Source organism: Mercenaria mercenaria, chromosome 3 (genome assembly GCF_021730395.1).
Source record: "Mercenaria mercenaria strain notata chromosome 3, MADL_Memer_1, whole genome shotgun sequence".
NCBI classification, from domain to species: domain Eukaryota; kingdom Metazoa; phylum Mollusca; class Bivalvia; order Venerida; family Veneridae; genus Mercenaria; species Mercenaria mercenaria.
Window position 1 is genome coordinate 28,448,216 of NC_069363.1, and position 20,001 is coordinate 28,468,216.

The 20,001-nt window shown below is 38.5% G+C and overlaps 1 protein-coding gene across 2 annotated transcripts in view; it reads left to right on the forward strand.

The window, feature by feature from the left end:
• LOC123525204 (phosphatidylinositol 3-kinase regulatory subunit alpha-like) overlaps positions 1-20,001 on the forward strand; it is a 312,914-nt gene that overhangs the window by 202,713 nt on the left and 90,200 nt on the right. For both annotated transcript variants that reach the window (XM_053538091.1, XM_045304060.2), the window contains exon 6: positions 19,673-19,770. In XM_053538091.1, the coding sequence (XP_053394066.1) occupies positions 19,673-19,770 (98 nt within the window). The remainder of the gene's footprint in view (positions 1-19,672; positions 19,771-20,001) is intronic.

A 20,001-nucleotide genomic window follows, 5' to 3' on the forward strand; every position in this document is an offset into this window, starting at 1 on the left:
CGTGCTTGCTCAATACACAATGGAAAACAGTTGCGCCTGTCAATCAAAAGGCAGAGTTTACGATGACTCGTTGTGCTCCTGACCAATCGGAGATGCACGTTTTCCAATAGATGCATGGTCTATTAAGGTAGAATTGTGTGTTTATGTAATCTAATCAACATAAGACAAACCACAAATAATTTGGTTTTTAACAGGCGGCGTACTTAGGAGTTTTGAATTTGCCACTAATCGTGATAATTGGATTAAAAATTAATGATGATTGAAATTAGAATGTTGCAGGACAGTCACAGGACTTGATTGTGTTGTTTTTCATACCCGTGCCCAAATTAATTAAACAATAATTGGTTCACATCGTTTTCAAATGGGTGTGTAACGAAATATATTCTCTTGGCTAGTATGTTTTGTCATTTTAAGTGTAGAATTTCATTGTGCAAGATAAATATAAAAAATGGACAGAACGCTACTTTCTCACATAAAGATTCATGGTCGGCTCGGAGTGTGAACACATAGTCCTTTTCAAACGTCAGTCAAATAGATATACAGTCTAACCTGTCTTAAGCAGCCAGCCAAGGGAAGCAGACAATTTGGCCGCTTAAGCCAGGTGACCGCTAATCGGAGGTGCAGCCAGTATATGTATTTTTCAGACTTCTGACCAGTCTTTAGCCTTTAGGCCCATTTCTTTTTGGGTTTTCTATTATTATTTTACCAGGATACAATGACGTGCATTTGCCTTCGCAATACGAATGTTATTCTTAGCAATCTAAAACTTCGGCGTGTTTTTTTTTACTACAAAAATTGTTACAGACAATTTTCCAACTTCAAAACAAGTTTGTTTAGAATTTTCGCCATTTTGGTAAGGGAAGCTACTCTCGGCGTTTATTGTCTACGCTAAATCTAAGATTGCCGTTACGTTCCGTAAAAGATAGAGTGGTTTATATTTTTTTCAAACACAATTAATTTCGTATAAATTTAATAGTATTTTTATGACAAAAGTATAAAAAATCACAAATATTATGCTACTTATTAGTTATCGAGTATTATCTTTAACCGAGGTCAAACTGTGAACAACAAATTTGACACGAGGTGACACGTTAATTGCCGATAATTACTGGCCATTTGATCATAACAAAAGGGGATTACACCTTTGGTTATCAGTTTTAATTGAGAAGCTCATGTCATTTTGTCGTTCTTGTAGTGAAGTCATGCGAAACTTAGCAACCACGTGCTTCTCAAAATCGGGTATCTTCGGCGATTATTGCCTAAAAATAAGTGGTTTTGGAAGAAAAATGGCCGCTGATAGGAGTCAAATACGGCGGTCGGGAGGCAATTTCGGTGGCCGCTGGCCGCGGACGGCAGGTGGCCGCTGAATAAAGTGATAAAATAGAGGAAAATCCGTCGGGGGCGTCATAAAATGGCCGCTGAACGGAGGTGACCGCTGATCGGAGGTGACCGTTAGTACAGGTTAGACTGTAGACATAAAAATTATGTTTGTTATACAAACCTCGGTTAAAGGAACTAGTTCGCTATACGGATATAAGGAACCTCGGTTATAAGGAACAATTTTTAGAGGTCCCAAGCTGTTCCTTATAAGCGAGGTTTACTGTAACAAGCTTTTTGTTCATTAGGTGTATAGAACACATTTTTTCACAATATAAAAATCATGTTTCCACAAAATAACCAGGCCTTGATCCCTTCACAAATTAGGTGTGATAGGGGAAAGCTGAAAAGTTGCCATAGATTGTGTTGATGTGACCTTAAAGTCAGAACACAACAGAAAATCAGTTGCTGGAATTTTGAGACTTATTTTCAAGCTCAGGCTTTATGACATGGGACACTCGGTTCAAGGTGAGCTGTTATGATCACATTGTCTCTGTGTTTACCACTCTAGAAGTAAAATGTTTGGCCATATTTAATGAAGCTGTCAGAATGCCTAGGACAAGTTTGTTGTTTTGTCATCTGGGATAAAAAAAACTAGATCACTAGGTCATATCTTAACAATTGCTTGCCATATTTTCAATTTGTTCTGTATGAAACTTTGTCTTGCTAAAATCTTGTTTGAGACTAAGTCATTTGGAGTAAAAACCAAAGTCATTGTGCAGTTGTTTAGCACTCCAAAGGCCATATTCTGTCTGTTCCTGATTTTTAGCTCACCTGTCTTTTGTGATGGCCCTTCGTCCGTCCGACCGTCATACGTCTATCCACAATTTCTTTTTAACACGATAGAGACCACATTCTGCAATCGATTTTAATCAAACTTGCATACAGCTTGTATTGGCATAATATCTCGGTTCCTTTCGAAAACTGGCCAGATCAAATCATGGTTTCCAGAGTTACGGCCCCTTACAGGGCCAAAATTTGTTATTTTGGCTTGTGAACACAAACTTGCAAACTATCTTTAACAACAATAGATCCTGGATTCCATAATGAATCCGTCAGATCCAATCATAGGTTCCAGAGTTACGGCCCCTGATTGACCCCTGAAAGAGTCAAAATTTGTTAATTTTTACCTTGTCAGCACGATAGAAGTGACATTTTACATTTGATTTTAACCACACTTGCACACAACTTTAGGCACAATAAGATCTCTGTTCCTTTCGAAAACCGGCTAGATTCCTTCATGGGATGTAGATTTATTGTCCCTGAAAGGGTCAAAATTTTCTATATGGCCCTATCAGCCATATAGATGTTTCATTTATGCTTTTGATATGATACAAACAAAGAATGTTTATCTCGATGATCCCTAGGCCATGTTAGAGACTGGGTCATGTGGGATAAAAAAAACTAGGTCAAAATTTGTTAATTTTTACCTTGTCAGCACGATAGAAGTGACATTTTACATTCGATTTTAACCACACTTGCACACAACTTTAGTCACAATAAGATCTTTGTTCCTTTCGAAAACCGGCTAGATTCCTTCATGGGATGTAGATTTATTGTCCCTGAAAGGGTCAATATTTTCTATATGGCCCTATCAGCCATATAGATGTTTCATTTATGCTTTTGATATGATACAAACAAAGAATGTTTATCTCGATGATCCCTAGGCCAAGTTAGAGACTGGGTCATGTGGGATAAAAAAACTAGGTCACCAGTCAAAGGAAAAGCTTGTTAACACTGTAGAGGCCACATTTATGACCCTATCTTCATGAAACTTGGTTTAGAATGTTTATCTTGAGATTTCCAAGCCCGGGTTTAACAGGTGAGCTATATAGGGTAATCAAGACCGTCTTGTCATATAACTTGGTCAGAGTGTTTGTGTCTCTTGAATGAAGGGCAAATTTGAAACTGGATCATTTTGGGGAAAAACTAGCTCACTGGGTCAAGTCAGAAAAACTCTGTTCACTCTGTTAAGGCCATATTTTTTACTTGAGCTACATGAAACCTAGTCAGATTGCATTTTTGTCTTTATATTTTCTAAGTTGTTCATTAATTTGGCATTTCGTCAGGTGACCAATACAGGCCGTTATGACACTCTCGTTTTCTTCTAAAATGAGTTTCTGTCAAGAAAATTGTATAAATTAATGCAAGCAGGTGTTCAAGTTTTACCTACTAATCTTGTTACTATGTCAAGTTGATGTATGCATATTAAAGCACCAGATCTGAGGAAAATGACTGTATGTTGTCATGTTTTTGGTTTTGATTAACAGGTTGCATGCTGTTGCATGAAATTTAGACAGCAGGTCATAAGTAATATTTTTTGTTACTTCATGCTTTATAGAAAACTATCTGTACCAGAATTTGGCCATGTACTTTAATGTTTTCATGAGGTTTTGCAATTACATTTTAATATTTTCAGATGATATAATAATTGTAATGTCTTGGCAGAAAGCCATATCAAGTTTGTTCCAGTTTGTTCCCAGAATTGATAATTATGTCTTGGTGAAACTTGGGTTTCAGAGGCACCTATGTTATAGTTTATGTGGATTGTACATAATAATTGGAGCCCATCTTGATAACTCTGACATCTTGTTCCTAACAGGAAAACAGTACATGATGATCACTGTCATAACCTATAGTTAAGACCTTACCTGGGTAGAGTTTGGTCTATGGTAGTTGGAAAAGAAATAAGATCATACACAGTTTTGAGCCATCATTGCTCTGTATCCTGAGGTTAATGTACAGAAGTTGTAATGTATCCTGAGTTTATTGTATAAAAGTTGTAATATATCCTGAGGTTATTGTATAGAAGTTGTACCGTATCCTGAGATTATTATCCCCTGCCAAAGGCAGCGAGGGTTATAGTTTTGGCATTGTCTGTCTTTCCGTATCTAGGAAGTGGTTGGGAATATTTAAATAAAACTTCATGTACATATTCACCACTAAAGGTTTATATGGCCTGTCAAGTTTCAGTGAGATTGCCCAAGTAACACCAGAGTTATGGCCCTTAGAAGTTTCTAGTGTTAACTATATGGGGTGCTATAAATATGGCAATTTCTGCTTCATAACTTGTTATATGATGACCTACAACTATGAAACTTAAATTGAATTTAGATCACCATAATGCAGTAGTGCACACACAATTTCATCAGGATCTCTTTAATAACTTCAGAGTTATTGCTCTTTAATTGTTTAAAAATCCACATATTTGTACATAACAAACTAACCTATTGGTAGAATTTCATTAAACTTCTTTCATTTTTTTCCCATGAATATTTATTGTGAAGTTGTGTACCCACACGAGGACACCCCCACTGCCTTGGTCACCCCCCTCCCCCCCCCCCCCCCCCCCCCCCCCCCCAACAAAAAATAAAAAAAATTATTCATTCCTTATTTTAAAAGTTTTCAACGTTCTATGAATATTTATCAACTTGTAAAGTTGTACCCTTCCCCCACCAAGTCACCCCCACCACCCCAATCCACTCCCCAACAATTTCTTTTTTCATTCCTTTTTGTTTGATTTTTTTAAACCTTCCATGAATATTTAGCAGCATGTGAAGTTGTAACCACATGCACCCACCCACCCCTCAGCCCGGCCACCACCAACGTTGTAGATTTCTTACATGATTGGGCTCTCTTTAAAGGACATCTGTTCTTTTAAGTTCAAATGTACACGTTAAACAGCGACATTTGGTGCCAAAATACTGGAATACAATATTTCGTTATAGTTACACTTCAAGCTCACATTTCAAATAACTCCATATAATTCTAAAAGCTAATCTTATTACAGTAAACATATTCCATTCAAAATGATTTCTTAGTCAGTATCAGAATGTAACATACATTTTTTTTGTACGCTTAAAACATTTGTTTTCTGTTAAATTGATCTTAACTAATGAAATTATTTGCTTCTTAGTAACATTCTTAACTTTCTGCCGGATATATTTCTTTGCCATTCCTCACCACAAATCCATTCGGCAGGGGATACCAATTCATCGAATTTGCTTGCTATTGTACTGAGGTTGCACTGTATCCTGAGGTTATTGTACTGAGGTTGCACTGTATCCTGAGGTTATTGTACTGAGGCTGCACTGTATCCTGAGGTTATTGTACTGAGGCTGCACTGTATCCTGAGGTTATTGTACTGAGGTTGCACTGTATCCTGAGGTTATTGTACTGAGGTTGCACTGTATACTGAGATTATTAGTCCCCTACTGCTTGAAAACCAGTTTCGGGTACTATTGGAATGCGCTTTTCCGTCATTCCGTCATTCTGTCCGTCCGCAATTTCGTGTCCAGTCCATAACTCTGTCATCCATGAAGGGATTTTAATATTACTTGGCACAAATGTTCCCCATGATGAGACGACGTGTCATGCGCAAAACCCGGACCCCTAGCTCCAAGGTCAAAGTTACAGTTGGAGGTCAAAGGTCAACAGGGCTTTTTTCCTGTCCGGTCCATAACTCTCCCATCCATGAAGGGATTTTAATATTACTTGGCACAAGTGTTCCCCATGATGAGACGACATGTCATGGGCAAAACCCGGACCCCTAGCTCTAAGGTCAAGGTCACAATTGGAGGTCAAAGGTCAGCAGGGCTTTTTTCCTGTCCGGTCCATAACTCTGCCGTCCATGAAGGGATTTTAATATTACTTGGCACAAATATACCTCATAATAAGACAATGTGTCATGCACAACTTTCAGACCCCTAACTCAAAGGTCAAGGTCACACTTAGCAGTCAAATGTTAACATAGCATGAACAGGGTCTGTTTCGTGTCCGGTCCATAACTCTGACATTCAATAAGGGATTTTAGTATTACTTGGCACAAATGTTCCCCATGATGAGACGACGTTTTATGCGCAAATCCCGGACCCTTAGCTCAAAGGTCAAGGTCACAATTGGGAGGTCAAAGGTCAATAAGGGTTTTTTCCTGTCTGATCCAGAACTCTGTCATCCATCAAGGGATTACAATATTGCTTGGCATAAATGTTCCCCATGATGAGATGATGTGTCATGCGCAACACCCAGTACACTAGCTTAAAGGTCAAGGTCACACTTTGAGATCAAAGGTCAGTAGGATTTTTTTCCTGTCCAGTTTTTAACTTTGTCATGCAAAACTGGATTTAGATATCAGTTGGCACAAATATTTTCCTGGATGAGACAACATGTTATGCGCAAAACCCAAGCCCAGGGTCTAATGTCAAGGTCACACTTGAGACCAAAGGTCAGACACAAGAATGACTTTGTCTGGAGCATTTCTTCTTCATGCATGGAGGGATTTTGATGTAACTTGGCACAAATGTTCACCACCACGAGATGGAGTGTCCTGCGCAAGATTTAAGATTAATTTTCTTTTGTTGGTACTATAAATAACTTATATGATAACTTTTTTATAATCGGCAAAAACATTTCAATATGAAAATGACTGTGGGTTTTTATATATGCACATTTTAATCCAAGTGTGTTGTTATAACATATTGTATATATAGTACAATATTGTTTATACATCATTGACCAGGGCTCCGGAAATTTTGATAACTCAATCGGTCCGAAACGAAAATCCTGACATCGGCGCTACCCACCAACGCATTCCCAATATACATATTTGTAAAACTGTGATAGGGTAAGAAATAGCATGTCATGCATTAAAACTGAGTTACCAGTCACCGCGCGTTACCATACAATGAGACAGTTTCGGTGTTTAGTGTGATCGTTACTCTTGTTTAATTTCGATGTTTTCCGATGATAATACGATGGCATTTACACCGTGTGCGTAAACTAGTCTAAAAGCCAACGCACGTGACTTCGATACCATATACACGGCAGATACTTTGATGTTTCCTCATTCTTTGACGGAATTCTATAACATACAATGCGTCAAAGTGAGTTACACGACACATATTCCTGCTAAACAGCCTCAGTATTTAAAGAATACTTGCCAGGGACGAAATGTGTACGTTATTTGAGCTGAGACGAATTTTCCCGCATGTATAGTACCAAACGTCACGCGGTTGGCAGGATATTTCATTTCACTTACTTGTACTTCAATAAGCAACTACAATTTTATAAAGTTATATGTTCTTCTGATGTAAACAAAATTCATTTGAACATTTTTTTAAAGACCGATTTGATAAACAGGCCACTCCGTTGTTGCAAAGACGATTTTCTGCATTGTTTCAAACTGGAGCCCCAACAAATGAATCATGTATTTTTTTCAAATCAAGTAATATAAAAATTCTTTTTATCGGTTTTTCCGTGTGATGTCTCATTAAATCTAAGACTAATGTACAATTATAGCTCTTTGATTAAATGCAGCGACCATTTGTTTGTTACCGTGATCAAACATAGCCTTTTGAAATAAACCATCCGTCGGATTCTAAATAAAAGAAGTGGGTCCCCGTCGAAATGATTTGGATCCAGTCAGAAACGTTAGGAAACCAGTCAAAAATGTTTAATACACCGCAGTCGGCTGTCTGCAAACATTAAAGGATGTGCCGCGCGAGCACTGATTGCGTCACGCGCTAATTACGGACCGATTATCAAAGTGACAATCAGACCGATTGACACGTTTATTGATTATCTGAAGGTGCGACCAACAATTTCCTACTTGGCAGGTGATCGTGTATTGAGATATCAGACCGAAATTTATACTTTTCTCCATTTTCACGGGACCGATTTTTTTCGTTTTTTCACTTCACGAATCGGTCTGAAAAGTCAAAAATCGGTCCAAAACCGACAAACCGGCAAATTTCCGAAGCCCTGTCATTGACAGATATCAGTACATTATGTTATATACTGCAGTAGAGAAAATTAGGTGCCTTCCAATTGTATGGCAATACTTCATTCACTTGTTGTATTGAGGTTGTACTGTATCCTGAGATTACTGTACTGAGGTTGTATTGTATCCTGAGGTTATTAATCCCTCGCCACAAGTGGTGGGGGGTTTTAAGAATGGTCTCCGTCCGTCCATCCTTCTGTCCTTCCGTTACATTTTGTGTCCGCTCTGTATCTCCTAAACCCCTTGAAGGATGTTCATGAAACTTGGGTCAAATGATCACCTCATCAAGACGATATGCAGAACCCATGAGTCAGCCATGTCGGTTCAAGGTCAAGGTCACAGCTCAAGGTCAAAGGTTTGAACTTTTCATTTCGTGTCTGCTTTGTATCTCTTAGACCACTTGAAGGATAATCATGAAACTTGAATCAAATGATCACCTCATCAAGACGATGTGCAGAACTCATGAGTCAGCCATGTTGGCTCAAGGTCAAGGTCACAACTCAAGGTCAAAGATTTGAGCCTACCATTTCTTGTCCGCTCTGTATCTCTTAAACCTCTTGAAGGATAATTATGAAACTTGGATTAAATGGTCACCTCATCAAGATGATATGCAGAACTCTTGAGTCAGCCATGTCAGCTTAAGGTCAAGGTCACAACTTAAAGTCAAAGGTTTGAGCCTTCCATTTTGTGTCCGCTCTGTATCTCCTAAACCCCTTGAAGGATTTTCATCAAACTTGGGTCAAATGATCACCTCATCAAGATGATATGCAGAATTGATGATTCAGCCATGCCGGCTCAAGGTCAAGGTCACAACTTAGAGTCAAAGGTTTGAGCCTTCCATTTTGTGTCCATTCTGTATCTCCTAAAGCCCTTGAAGGATTTACATTAAACTTGGGTCAAATGATCACCTCATCAAGAACTCATGAGTCAGCCATGTCAACTCAAGGTCAAGGTCACAACTCAAGGTCAAAGGTTTGAGCTCTGTGTCTCCTAAACCCCTTTTAGGATTTTTTTATGAAACTTGGGTCAAACGATCACCTCATCTAGACGATGTGCAGAATTCATGGGTCAGCCATGTCAGTTCAAGGTCAAGGTCACAGCTCCTTTCACTATCCATACCAGTGGCGGGGGATTTAGCTGTCTTTAAGACTGCCTTGTTATACTGAGGATGCACTGTATCCTAAGGTTATTGTACTGAGGTTGCACTGTATCCTGAGGTTATTGTATTGAGGTTGTTCTGTATCCTGAGATTATTGTACTGAGGTTGCACTGTATCCGGAGATTATTGTATTGACACTGTACTGTATCCTGAGGTTATTGTACAGAGGTTGCACTGTATCCTAAGGTTATATTGTATCCTGAGATTATTGTACTGAGGTTGTATTGTGTCCTGAGGCTGCCCTGTATCCTGAGATTATTGTACTGAGGTTGTACTGTATCCTGAGGTTATTGTACTGAGGTTGCACTGTATCCTGAGGTTATTGTATAGAGGCTGCACTGTATCCTGAGATTATTGCACTGAGGTTGCACTGTATCAAGAGGTTATTGTATTGAGGTTGTACTGTATCCTGAGATTATTTATCCCCCCGCCAAAGGCGAAGGGGATATTAGAAATGCTCTCCGTCCGACCGTCCGTCCGTCCGCAACGATCTTTGTCCGGAGCTTAATCCCAAAAGTACTGGAGGGATTTTCTTCAAACTTCATACACTGATAGAACACATTGGGAGGAAGTGCAGTGTGAGAGAACAATAATCTACCTTGCCTATTTTTTGAGTTATTTCCCTTTATCATATTTTCTTAAAAAATTTTGTCCGGAGCATATCTTCTTCATGCATGGAGGGATTTTTATATGTCTTGGCACAAATGTTCACCACCACGAGGCGGAGTGTCGTGCGCAAGGACCAGGTCCCTAGGTCTAAGGTCAAGGTCACACTTAGAGGTCAAAGGATACAAGAATGAAAACCTTATCCGGAGCATTTCTTCTTCATGCATAGAGGGATTTTGATATAACTTGGCACAAATGTTCACCACCACGAGACGGAGTGTCCTGCGCAAGATCCAGGTCCCTAGGTCTAAGGTCAAGGTCACACTTAGAGGCCAAAGGTCAGATACAAGAATGACTTTGTCCGAAGCATTTCTTCTTCACGCATGGAGGGATTTTGATGTAACTTGGCACAATTATACACCATCATGAGATGAAGTGTCATGCGCAGTTCCCTTCTTTAGAATTACTTCCCTTTGTTATTACTTTAAATAGCTTTTATTGTAACTTTTTCATTACTAGTCGTAGGGAAAAATCGAGACCACTTTTCTGTAGTACAACATGCATGCTACATCCAATTTTGAGGTGTATTTTGACCAATCTCTACCTGGTAAAGATTTTTGTGTGGACTTACAATTTTTTTTTTTTTTAGATTAACTTCCCTTAGTTGTTACTATAAATAACTTATATTGTAACTTTTATAATTGACCGTAGGGAAAAAACAAGACCACTTTTCTGTGGTACAACATAGATGTTACTTTCCAATTTTAGGTGTATTTTAAGGTATTTCTACCTGTTAAGGAGTTTTTTTTTGTGGACTTAGAAAAACAAAAGACTTACAATGATTACTAAACCGCCACAAAATTAAAATTCCATTTGCAAATACAGCTGCTAGAGTAAAGAAATTTGCTGTGACGGGCATATATTGTGACATTCTGGCACTCCTGTTCCCTGTTAGCTTTCCTTCCTTCTTTTTACAGTAGCCATATAGAAAAACATCATAGCTATACTGTTCATGAAAATTAATAAAATTTAGCAGTAAACCACCTCACCACTGACTTATTCTTTCTTCCACATCTTTAAAACCCCTGATGCGGACCACAGCTAAATGGTTCTTCAAAGCTTTCCTCAAAATTAATACTTTCAGACACTAACTTGCCAGGAACTTTAGCCTTCAATTATAATATGCCCAGCGGGGGGATTAGCCATGTTTAACATGGCTCTTGTTGTATTGAGGTTGTACTGTATCCTGAGTTTATTGTACTAAGGTTGTATTGTATCCTGAGGGTATTTTACTGAGGCTGCCCTGTATCCTGAGGTTATTTTATAGAGGCTGCCCCGTATCCTGAGGTTATTGTACTGAGGCTGCCCTGTATCCTGAGGTTATTTTACTGAGGCTGCCCTGTATCCTGAGATTATTGTACTGAGGTTGTACTGTATCCTGAGATTATTGTCTTGAGGTTGCACTGTATCCTGAGGTTATTGTATTGAGGTTTTACTGTATCCTGAGATTATTGTACTGAGGTTGTGCTGTGTCCTGAGGTTATTAGTCCCCTACTGGTTGAAAACCAGTTTCGGGGACTATAGGAATGCACTTTTCCGTCATTCCGTCCGTCTGTCTGTCCGTCCATCCGTCCGTCCGTCCGCAATTTCGTGTCCGGTCCATAACTCTGTCATCCATGAAGGGATTTTAATATTACTTGGCACAAATGTTCCCCATGATGAGACGACGTGTCATGCGCAAAACCCGGACCCCTAGCTCAAAGGTCAAGGTCACAATTGGAGGTCAAAGGTCAACAAGGCTTTTTTCCTGTCCGGTCAATAACTCTCCCATCCATGAAGGGATTTTAATATTACTTGGCACAAATGTTCCCCATGATGAGAGGATGTGTCGTGGGCAAATCCTGGACCCCTAGCTCAAAGGTCAAGGTCACAATTGGAGGTCAAAGGTCAACAGGGCTTTTTTCCTGTCCGGTCCATAACTCTCCCATCCATGAAGAGATTTTAATATTACTTGGCACAAATGTTGCCCATGAGGAGACGACGTGTCATGCGCAAAACCTGGACCCCTAGCTTAAAGGTCAAGGTCACAATTGGAGGTCAAAGGTCAACAAGGCTTTTTTCCTGTCCGGTCCATAACTCTCCCATCTATGAAGGGATTTTAATATTACTTGGCACAAATGTACCTCATAATAAGACGATGTGTCATGCACAACTTTCAGACCCCTAGTTCAAAGGTCAAGGTCACACTTAGCAGTCAAATGTTAACATAGCATGAACAGGGTCTGTTTTGTGTCCGGTCCATAACTCTGACATTCATTAAGGGATTTTAATATCACTTAGCACAAGTGTTCCCCATGATGAGACGACGTGTCATGCGCAAATCCCGGACCCCTAGCTCAAAGGTCAAGGTCACAATTGGGGGTCAAAGGTCAACAGAGTTTTTTTCCTGTCCCGTCCATAACTCTGCCATCCATGAAGGGATTTTAATATTACTTGGCACAAATGTTCCCCATGATGAGACAACATGTCATGCGCAAAGTGCAGACCCTTAGCTCAAAGGTCAAGGTCACAATTGGAGGTCAAAGGTCAATAAGGTGTTTTCCCTGTCCGATCCAGAACTCTGTCATCCATCAAGGGATTACAATATTACTTGGCATAAATGTTTCCCATGGTGAGATGACGTGTCATGCGCAACACCCAGTACCCTAGCTTAAAGGTCAAGGTCACACTTTGAGATCAAAGGTCAAGAGGATTTTTTTCCTGTCCGGTCTATAACTTTGTCATGCAAAGCAGGATTTAGATATCAGTTGGCACAAATATTCCCCAGGATGAGACAACATGTCATGCTCAAGAACCAGGTCCCTAGGTCTAAGGTCAAGATCATATTTAGAGGTCAAAGGTCAAATTAAAGAATGACTTTGTAAGGAACATTTCTTCTTCATGCATGGAGGGATTTTGATGTAACTTGGACCAAATGTTCACCACCATGAGGCACCCTTGTTTTTAGAATTACGTCCCTTTGTTGTTACTATAAATAGATTTTATTGTAACTTTTTTATTACTGGCGGTAGAGAAAAATCGAGACAACTTTTCTGTGGTACAGCATGCATGTTACATCCAATTTTTAGGTGTATTTTGACCTATCTCTACCTGGTAAAGAGTTTCTTGTGGACTTATATTTAAAGATTAATTTCCCTTTGTTGTTACTATAAATAACTTACATGATAACATTTTTATATTCAGCCAAAAAAATTCAATATGAAAACAACTGTGGGTTTTTATATATGCACATTTTAATCCAAGTGTGTTGTTATCACATATTGTATATGTAGTACAATATTGTTTATACATCATTGACAGATATCAGTTCATTATGTTACACTGCAGTAGAGAAAATTAGGTGCCTTCCAGTAGGGGACTTTGTATTGCATGGCAATACTTCATTCACTTGTTGTATTGAGGTTGCACTGTATCCTGAGGTTATTGTATTGAGGTTGTACTGTATCCTGAGATTATTGTACTGAGGTTGTACTGTATCCTGAGGTTATTGTATTGAGGTTGTACTGTATCCTGAGATTATTGTACTGAGGTTGTACTGTATCATGAGGTTATTGTATTAGGTTGTACTTACTGAGGTTGTACTGTATCATGAGGTTATTGTATTGAGGTTGTACTGTATCCTGAGGTTATTGTATTGAGGTTGTACTGTATTTGGTTTCTTATATAAGATAGCTTTGAAATTGTGCTACTGATAAATGACATTAAAAGTACAATGTAATGTAGTGTGGAAATAACATCATAAAATTATACCCTTGAGGTATTCTATATTTACTTAGTTCCCCAACCATATAAGCTGTATTTTAATAAAATTCTTACTGTATGTCATATCCTGTCTTGGCTGTGGATTTTTTTCAGGTTGAAGGTAAAATTACAGCTTTCACTTACAACCTGAAAAGCAGCATGAAGAAAAAGCACCAATAGTGTACTTTTCCAAAGAACTTTGTGTGTTCTATTTATTTATTGTATAAAAGTTCAATTCCACTGAAACACTTTGTAGAAAGCTTGATATCATAATCAATTTAATGGATGTGAATTATGCATGATAACTTTGTGGCCAGGTGGTTAAAGGTCACTGACCATGAATAGCCTAATTTTTCATGTAAGAAGACTTGCTGAAAGTCAGTTGTTCTGCCCATTAACCAAGGGCAACTTGGATTTTTCTCCACCATTATAATAAGTACTACCATGTTTTTGACCATGGTCAACCCAAGTCGACCATGGTTAGATGCGGGATAAATTAACAAAACTGTGTTTAACTTGGATAACACCATAGTTGGACATGGTTACCTGTGGTTTAAACATTATTAACCATGGCAGATTAGGTTCAGTTTTTGCAAAGGGGACGTTATTGACATTTGAACACTAGCACCTCACAGCTGAGAGTTTAAGCCCCACCATTGTACAGGATATAATCTTAGCTGTCAGCCGCAATTAAAACCCACTGAGACAAAAACAGGGTTTGATAGTTCACCATTTACATACCATTTAAATTAGACAATATTTTAAGCTCTGTTCAAATTTTAATACTTTAATGTGACAGTCATGATGAAAATCTCCTAATTTGTCTTAATCAGTGGCAGTCAAGTGGCAGAAATGCCTTATGGCTTAGTTCAGTTTAAAGCTGTTGAAAAAAAGATTATTCCTATATTTAGAAGAAGCAGCATTAAAAATAGAACAGAAATCTTGTTTTTTCCAGTTCATTTAAAATTTTAAGTTGAACTTATTTGAACTGTGTTAATTAGAAAGATTGAATGTTAAAATTCACAATATTAAGGTCTTGGGGGGACATGCAGTATTGCAGTTTTTCTCATCTCTTCAATTAGGGATGCCTGCTTAGTAACAGCTTTGTGAGCAAATTGTCACATATTTCAAGACAATTTCTGTGTTACTTAATGTAACATTGAAAGCAATAGTAGGTTAGCATTTCACAGATTTGAACTCTTTACCCAATCCCAGAGTGCACTTTACCTAAATATGGTCCATGAAAATAGCCATTTGAGCAAAAATACTGAGAATGTTTAGTAGTCATTATTTTGTCTTCGACACATTGTATTTTTAGTAAAATCTGTCACGTAACATTTATTTAAGACATTTGCTTCTACCCCTCCCCTCCCTAAATAAAAATGGTGTAAATACAGCACATTTGCCCTCTAACCACCCAGTCGAAATTGCCGGTTTATCACCATGGTAATTCATGGTTTACCATGGTAGTTCATGGTCATGGGACAATGGTTTACCATGATTGACCATGGCTGTGGTAATTGGCACCACAGTCATAAAACATGGTATCAGACCATGGTTTAAAAAAAAAACATGGTCAACCATGATTTTTAGCTCACCTGTCACATAGTGACAAGGTGAGCTTTTGTGATCACGCAGCGTCCGTCGTCCGTCGTCCGTCCGTCCGTGCGTTAGTCCGTCCGTCCGTAAACTTTTGCTTGTGACCACTCTAGAGGTCACATTTTTTGTGGGATCTTTATGAAAATTGGTCAGAATGTTTATCTTGATGATATCTAGGTCAAGTTCGAAACTGGGTTACGTGCCCTCAAAAACTAGGTCAGTAGGTCTAAAAATAGAAAAACCTTGTGACCTCTCTAGAGGCCATATATTTCACAAGATCTTCATGAAAATTGGTCAGAATGTTCAGCTTGATGATATATAGGTCAAGTTTGAAACTGGGTCACGTGCCTTCAAAAACTAGGTCAGTAGGTCTAAAAATAGAAAAACCTTGTGACCTCTCTAGAGGCTATATATTTTACAAGTTCTTCATGAAAATTGGTCAGAACGTTCACCTTGATCATATCTAGGTCAAGTTCGAAACTGGGTCACGTGCCATCAAAAACTAGGTCAGTAGGTCAAATAATAGAAAAACCTTGTGACCTCTTTAAAGGCCATATTTTTCATGGGATCTGTATGAAAGTTAGTCTGAATGTTCATCTTAATGATATCTAGGTCAAGTTTGAAACTGGGTCACGTGTCATCAAAAACTAGGTCAGTAGGTCAAATAATAGAAAAACCTTGTGACCTCTCTAAAGGCCATATTTTTCATGGGATCTGTATGACAGTTGGTCTAAATGTTCATCTTTATGATATCTAGGTCAAGTTCGAAACTGGGTCACGTGTCATCAAAAACTAGGTCAGTAGGTCTAAAAATAGAAAAACCTTGTGACCACTCTAGAGGCCATATATTTCATGAGATCTTCATAAAAAATTGGTCAGAATGTTCACCTTGATGATATCTAGGTCAAGTTCGAAAGTGGGTCACGTGCCATCAATAACTAGGTCAATAGGTCAAATAATAAAAAACCGTGTGACCTCTCTAGAGGCCATATTTTTCATGGGATCTGTATGAAAGTGGTCTGAAAGTTCATCTTGATGATATCTAGGTCAAGTTCGAAACTGGGTCACGTGCCGACGAAAACTAGGTCAGTAGGTCAAATAATAGAAAAACCTTGTGGCCTGTCTAAAGGCATATTTTTCATGGGATCTGTATGAAAATTGGTCTGAATGTTCATCTTGATGATAACTAGGTCAGGTTTCAAAACAGGGTCATGTGCGGTCAAAAACTAGTCAGTAGTCTCAAAATAGAAAAACCTTGTGTACCTCTCTAGAGCCATACTTGTGAATGGATCTCCATAAAAATTGGTCAGAAGTGTTCACCTTGATGATAACTAGGTCCAAGTTGAAACTGGGTATGTGCCTTTAAAAATAGGTCAGTAGGTCAAATAATAAAAAAAACCTTGTGACATCTCTAGAGGCCATACTTTTCATGGGATCTGTATGAAAATTGGTCTGAATGTTCACTTGATGATATCTAGGTCAAGTTTGAAACTGGGTCAAACTGCGTCACAAATAGTCAGTGTCTAAAATTATAGAAAAACCTTGTTACCTCTCTAAAGGCCAATTTTTCAATGGATCTCATGAAAATTGATCTTGAATGTTCACCTTGATGTAATCTAGGTCATTTTCGAAACTGGGTCACGTGCGTTCAAAAACTAGCCATAGGTTAAAAATAGAAAAACCTTGTGACCTCCTAGAGGCATTTTTTCATGAGATCTTCATGAAATTTAGTGAGAATGTTCACCTTGATGATATCTAGGTAAAGTTCAAAAGCAGATACACATATCTTCGAAAACTAGGTCAATGTCAAATAATAGAAAAACCATTGTGACCTCTCTAAGACCATATTTTTTCAATGGATCTTCATGAAAATTGGTCAGAATTTTTATCTTGATAATATCTAAGTCAAGTTCAAAACTGGGTCACATGAGCTCAAAAACTAGGTCACTATGTCAAATAATAGAAAAAACGACGTCATACTCAAAACTGGGTCATGTGGGAAGAGGTGAGCGATTCAGGACCATCATGGTCCTCTTTTTTTTTTTTACCATGGTCCCCAGGCAAAATGAAGGTCATATGACCATGAACTACCACTGCCATTTAACAAAATGTGGTTGACCATGGTCAAAACGTAGTTTCCAAGGTAGACCATGATCAAACTGTTCATCATCTTTTTCTGACCATGGTCGACCATAGCCAGTCTTATCTCACCATGGTTGTCCATGGCCGACCTTGCTCCTGGCCATGTTTTCACCATGGTATTTGATGGTTGACCACATTTAAACATGGTCAACCATCAAAAACCGTGGTGACCATGGTCATCATTTCTTCTGGGGTCTTAAATATGATATAATTACAGGGTATTTGCCCCCAGTATTTCTGAAAGAGACATTTGCCCCCCCCTCCCGTAATATTTTGTTCCCTAATGAATTTTTCACAGTAAAGAATGAAACAAACTGGTGAATTGTAATTATCTTCCATGTTGTTAGCTCACCTGAGCCAAAGGCTCATGGTGAGCTTTTGTGACCGCTCAATGTCCGTTGTGTGTCATCCGTCCGTCAACATTTTCTAAAAAAATCTTCTTCTTGAAAATCACTAGGCAGAATTACACCAAACTTCACAGGAATGATCCTTGGGTGGCCCTCTTTCAAAATTATTCAAAGAATTGAATTCCATGCAGAACTCTGGTTGCCATGGCAACCGAAAGGAAAAACTTTAAAAATCTTCTTCACAAAAACCAGAAGCCTAGAGCTTAGATATTTGGTGTGAAGCATTGTCTAGCGGACCTCTACCAAATTTGTTCAAATCATGACCCTGGGGTCAAAATTGACCCTGCCCCAGGGGTCACTTGATTTTACATAGGAAGATCTTCAAAAATTTTCTAAAAACAAACTAGAAGGCCTAGAGCTTATATATTTCACATGTAGCAATGCCTAGTGGACCTCTACTGAATTTGTTAAAATCATGACCCCTGGGGTCAAAATTGACCCTGCCCTAGGGGTCACTTGATTTTACATAGGAAAATCTTAAAAAATCTTCTTCTCAAAAACCAGAAGCCCTAAAGCTTAGATATTTGACATGTAGCATTGCCTAATGGACCTCTACTAAATTTGTTCAAATCATGACCCCAGAGCCAAAATTGACCCTGCCCTAGGGGTCACTTGATTTTACACAGGAAAATCTTCTAAAAATTTCTAAAAATAAACAAGAAGGCCTAGAGCTTAGATATTTCACATGTAGCATTGCCTAGTGGACCTCTACAAAATTTGTTAAAATCATGACCCCTGGGATCAAAATTGACCCTGCCCTAGGGGTCACTTGATTTTACATAGGAAAATCTTAAAAAATCTTCTTCTCAAAAACCAGAAGCCCTAGAGCTTAGATATTTGACATGTAGCATTGCCTAATGGACCTCTACTAAATTTGTTCAAATCATGACCCCAGAGCCAAAATTGACCCTGCCCTAGGGGTCACTTGATTTTACACAGGAAAATCTTCAAAAATTTTCTAAAAGTAAACAAGAAGGCCTAGATTTCACATGTAGCATTGCCTAGTGGACCTCTACAACATTTGTTCAAATCATGACCCCCGCCCCAGGGGTCAATTGATTTTACATAGGAAAATCTTCAAACATTTTCTAAAAATAAACCAGAAGGCCTAGTTCTTAGATATTTGACATGTAGCATTGCCTAGTAGACTTCTACAAATTTTGTTCAAATCATGACCCACGGGGTCAAATTGACCCCGCCCCATGGGGTTACTTGATTGTACATAGAAAAATCTTCAAAATTTTCTAAAAAAAAAACCAGAAGGCCTAGAGCTTAGATATTTGACATGTAGTATTGCCTAGTAGACTTCTACAAATTTTGTTCAAATCATGACCCCCGGGGTCAAATTGACCCCGCCCCATGGGGTTACTTGATTGTACATAGAAAAATTTTCAAAATTTTCTAAAAATAAACCAGAAGGCCTAGAGCTGAGATATTTGACATGTAGCATTGCCTAGTAGACCTCTACAAAAAACTTTCAAATCTTGACCCCTCAGGGTCAAATTGACCCAGCCCCAAGGGTTACTTGATTGTACATAGGGAAATCTTCATAAATTTGCTAAAAATAAACCAGAAGGCCTAGATCTTAGATATTTGATATGTAACATTGCCTTGTAGACTTCTACAAACTTTGTTCAAATCATGACCCCACATGGTAAAATTGGCCCTACCCCAGGGGTTACTTGATTGTACATCGGAAAATCTTCCAAAAAATTTCTAAAAATCACCAGTTTGACATTTGAAACATTACTCAGGTGAGCGATCCAGGGTCATCATGACCCTCTTGTTTTGCTATTGTTTCAGCATGCGGTGCTTGTTGCCATGATTGTTGTGTGGAAACTGCAAAAAGCACCTGTCACAGAATAAGGACAGAAGACAATGTAACATCAGACAGAAGTATTGTAAGTATATCTTAATGCAATACGCATTTTACCAGTCTAGTCTGGATTGATTAACTTAGTTTACATTCCTTACTGATGTGGGTTTGAGCAGAACATGGGCTGAGTTTTTCTGGACTCTTCCCAACAGGCCTTAAAAGATTGACGGGAATTACCATTTCGTTTAATGACATTATAATACCCCCAGGGACAAAGTTTACGGGGGCTATATTGGAGTCATACATGTCCGTCTGT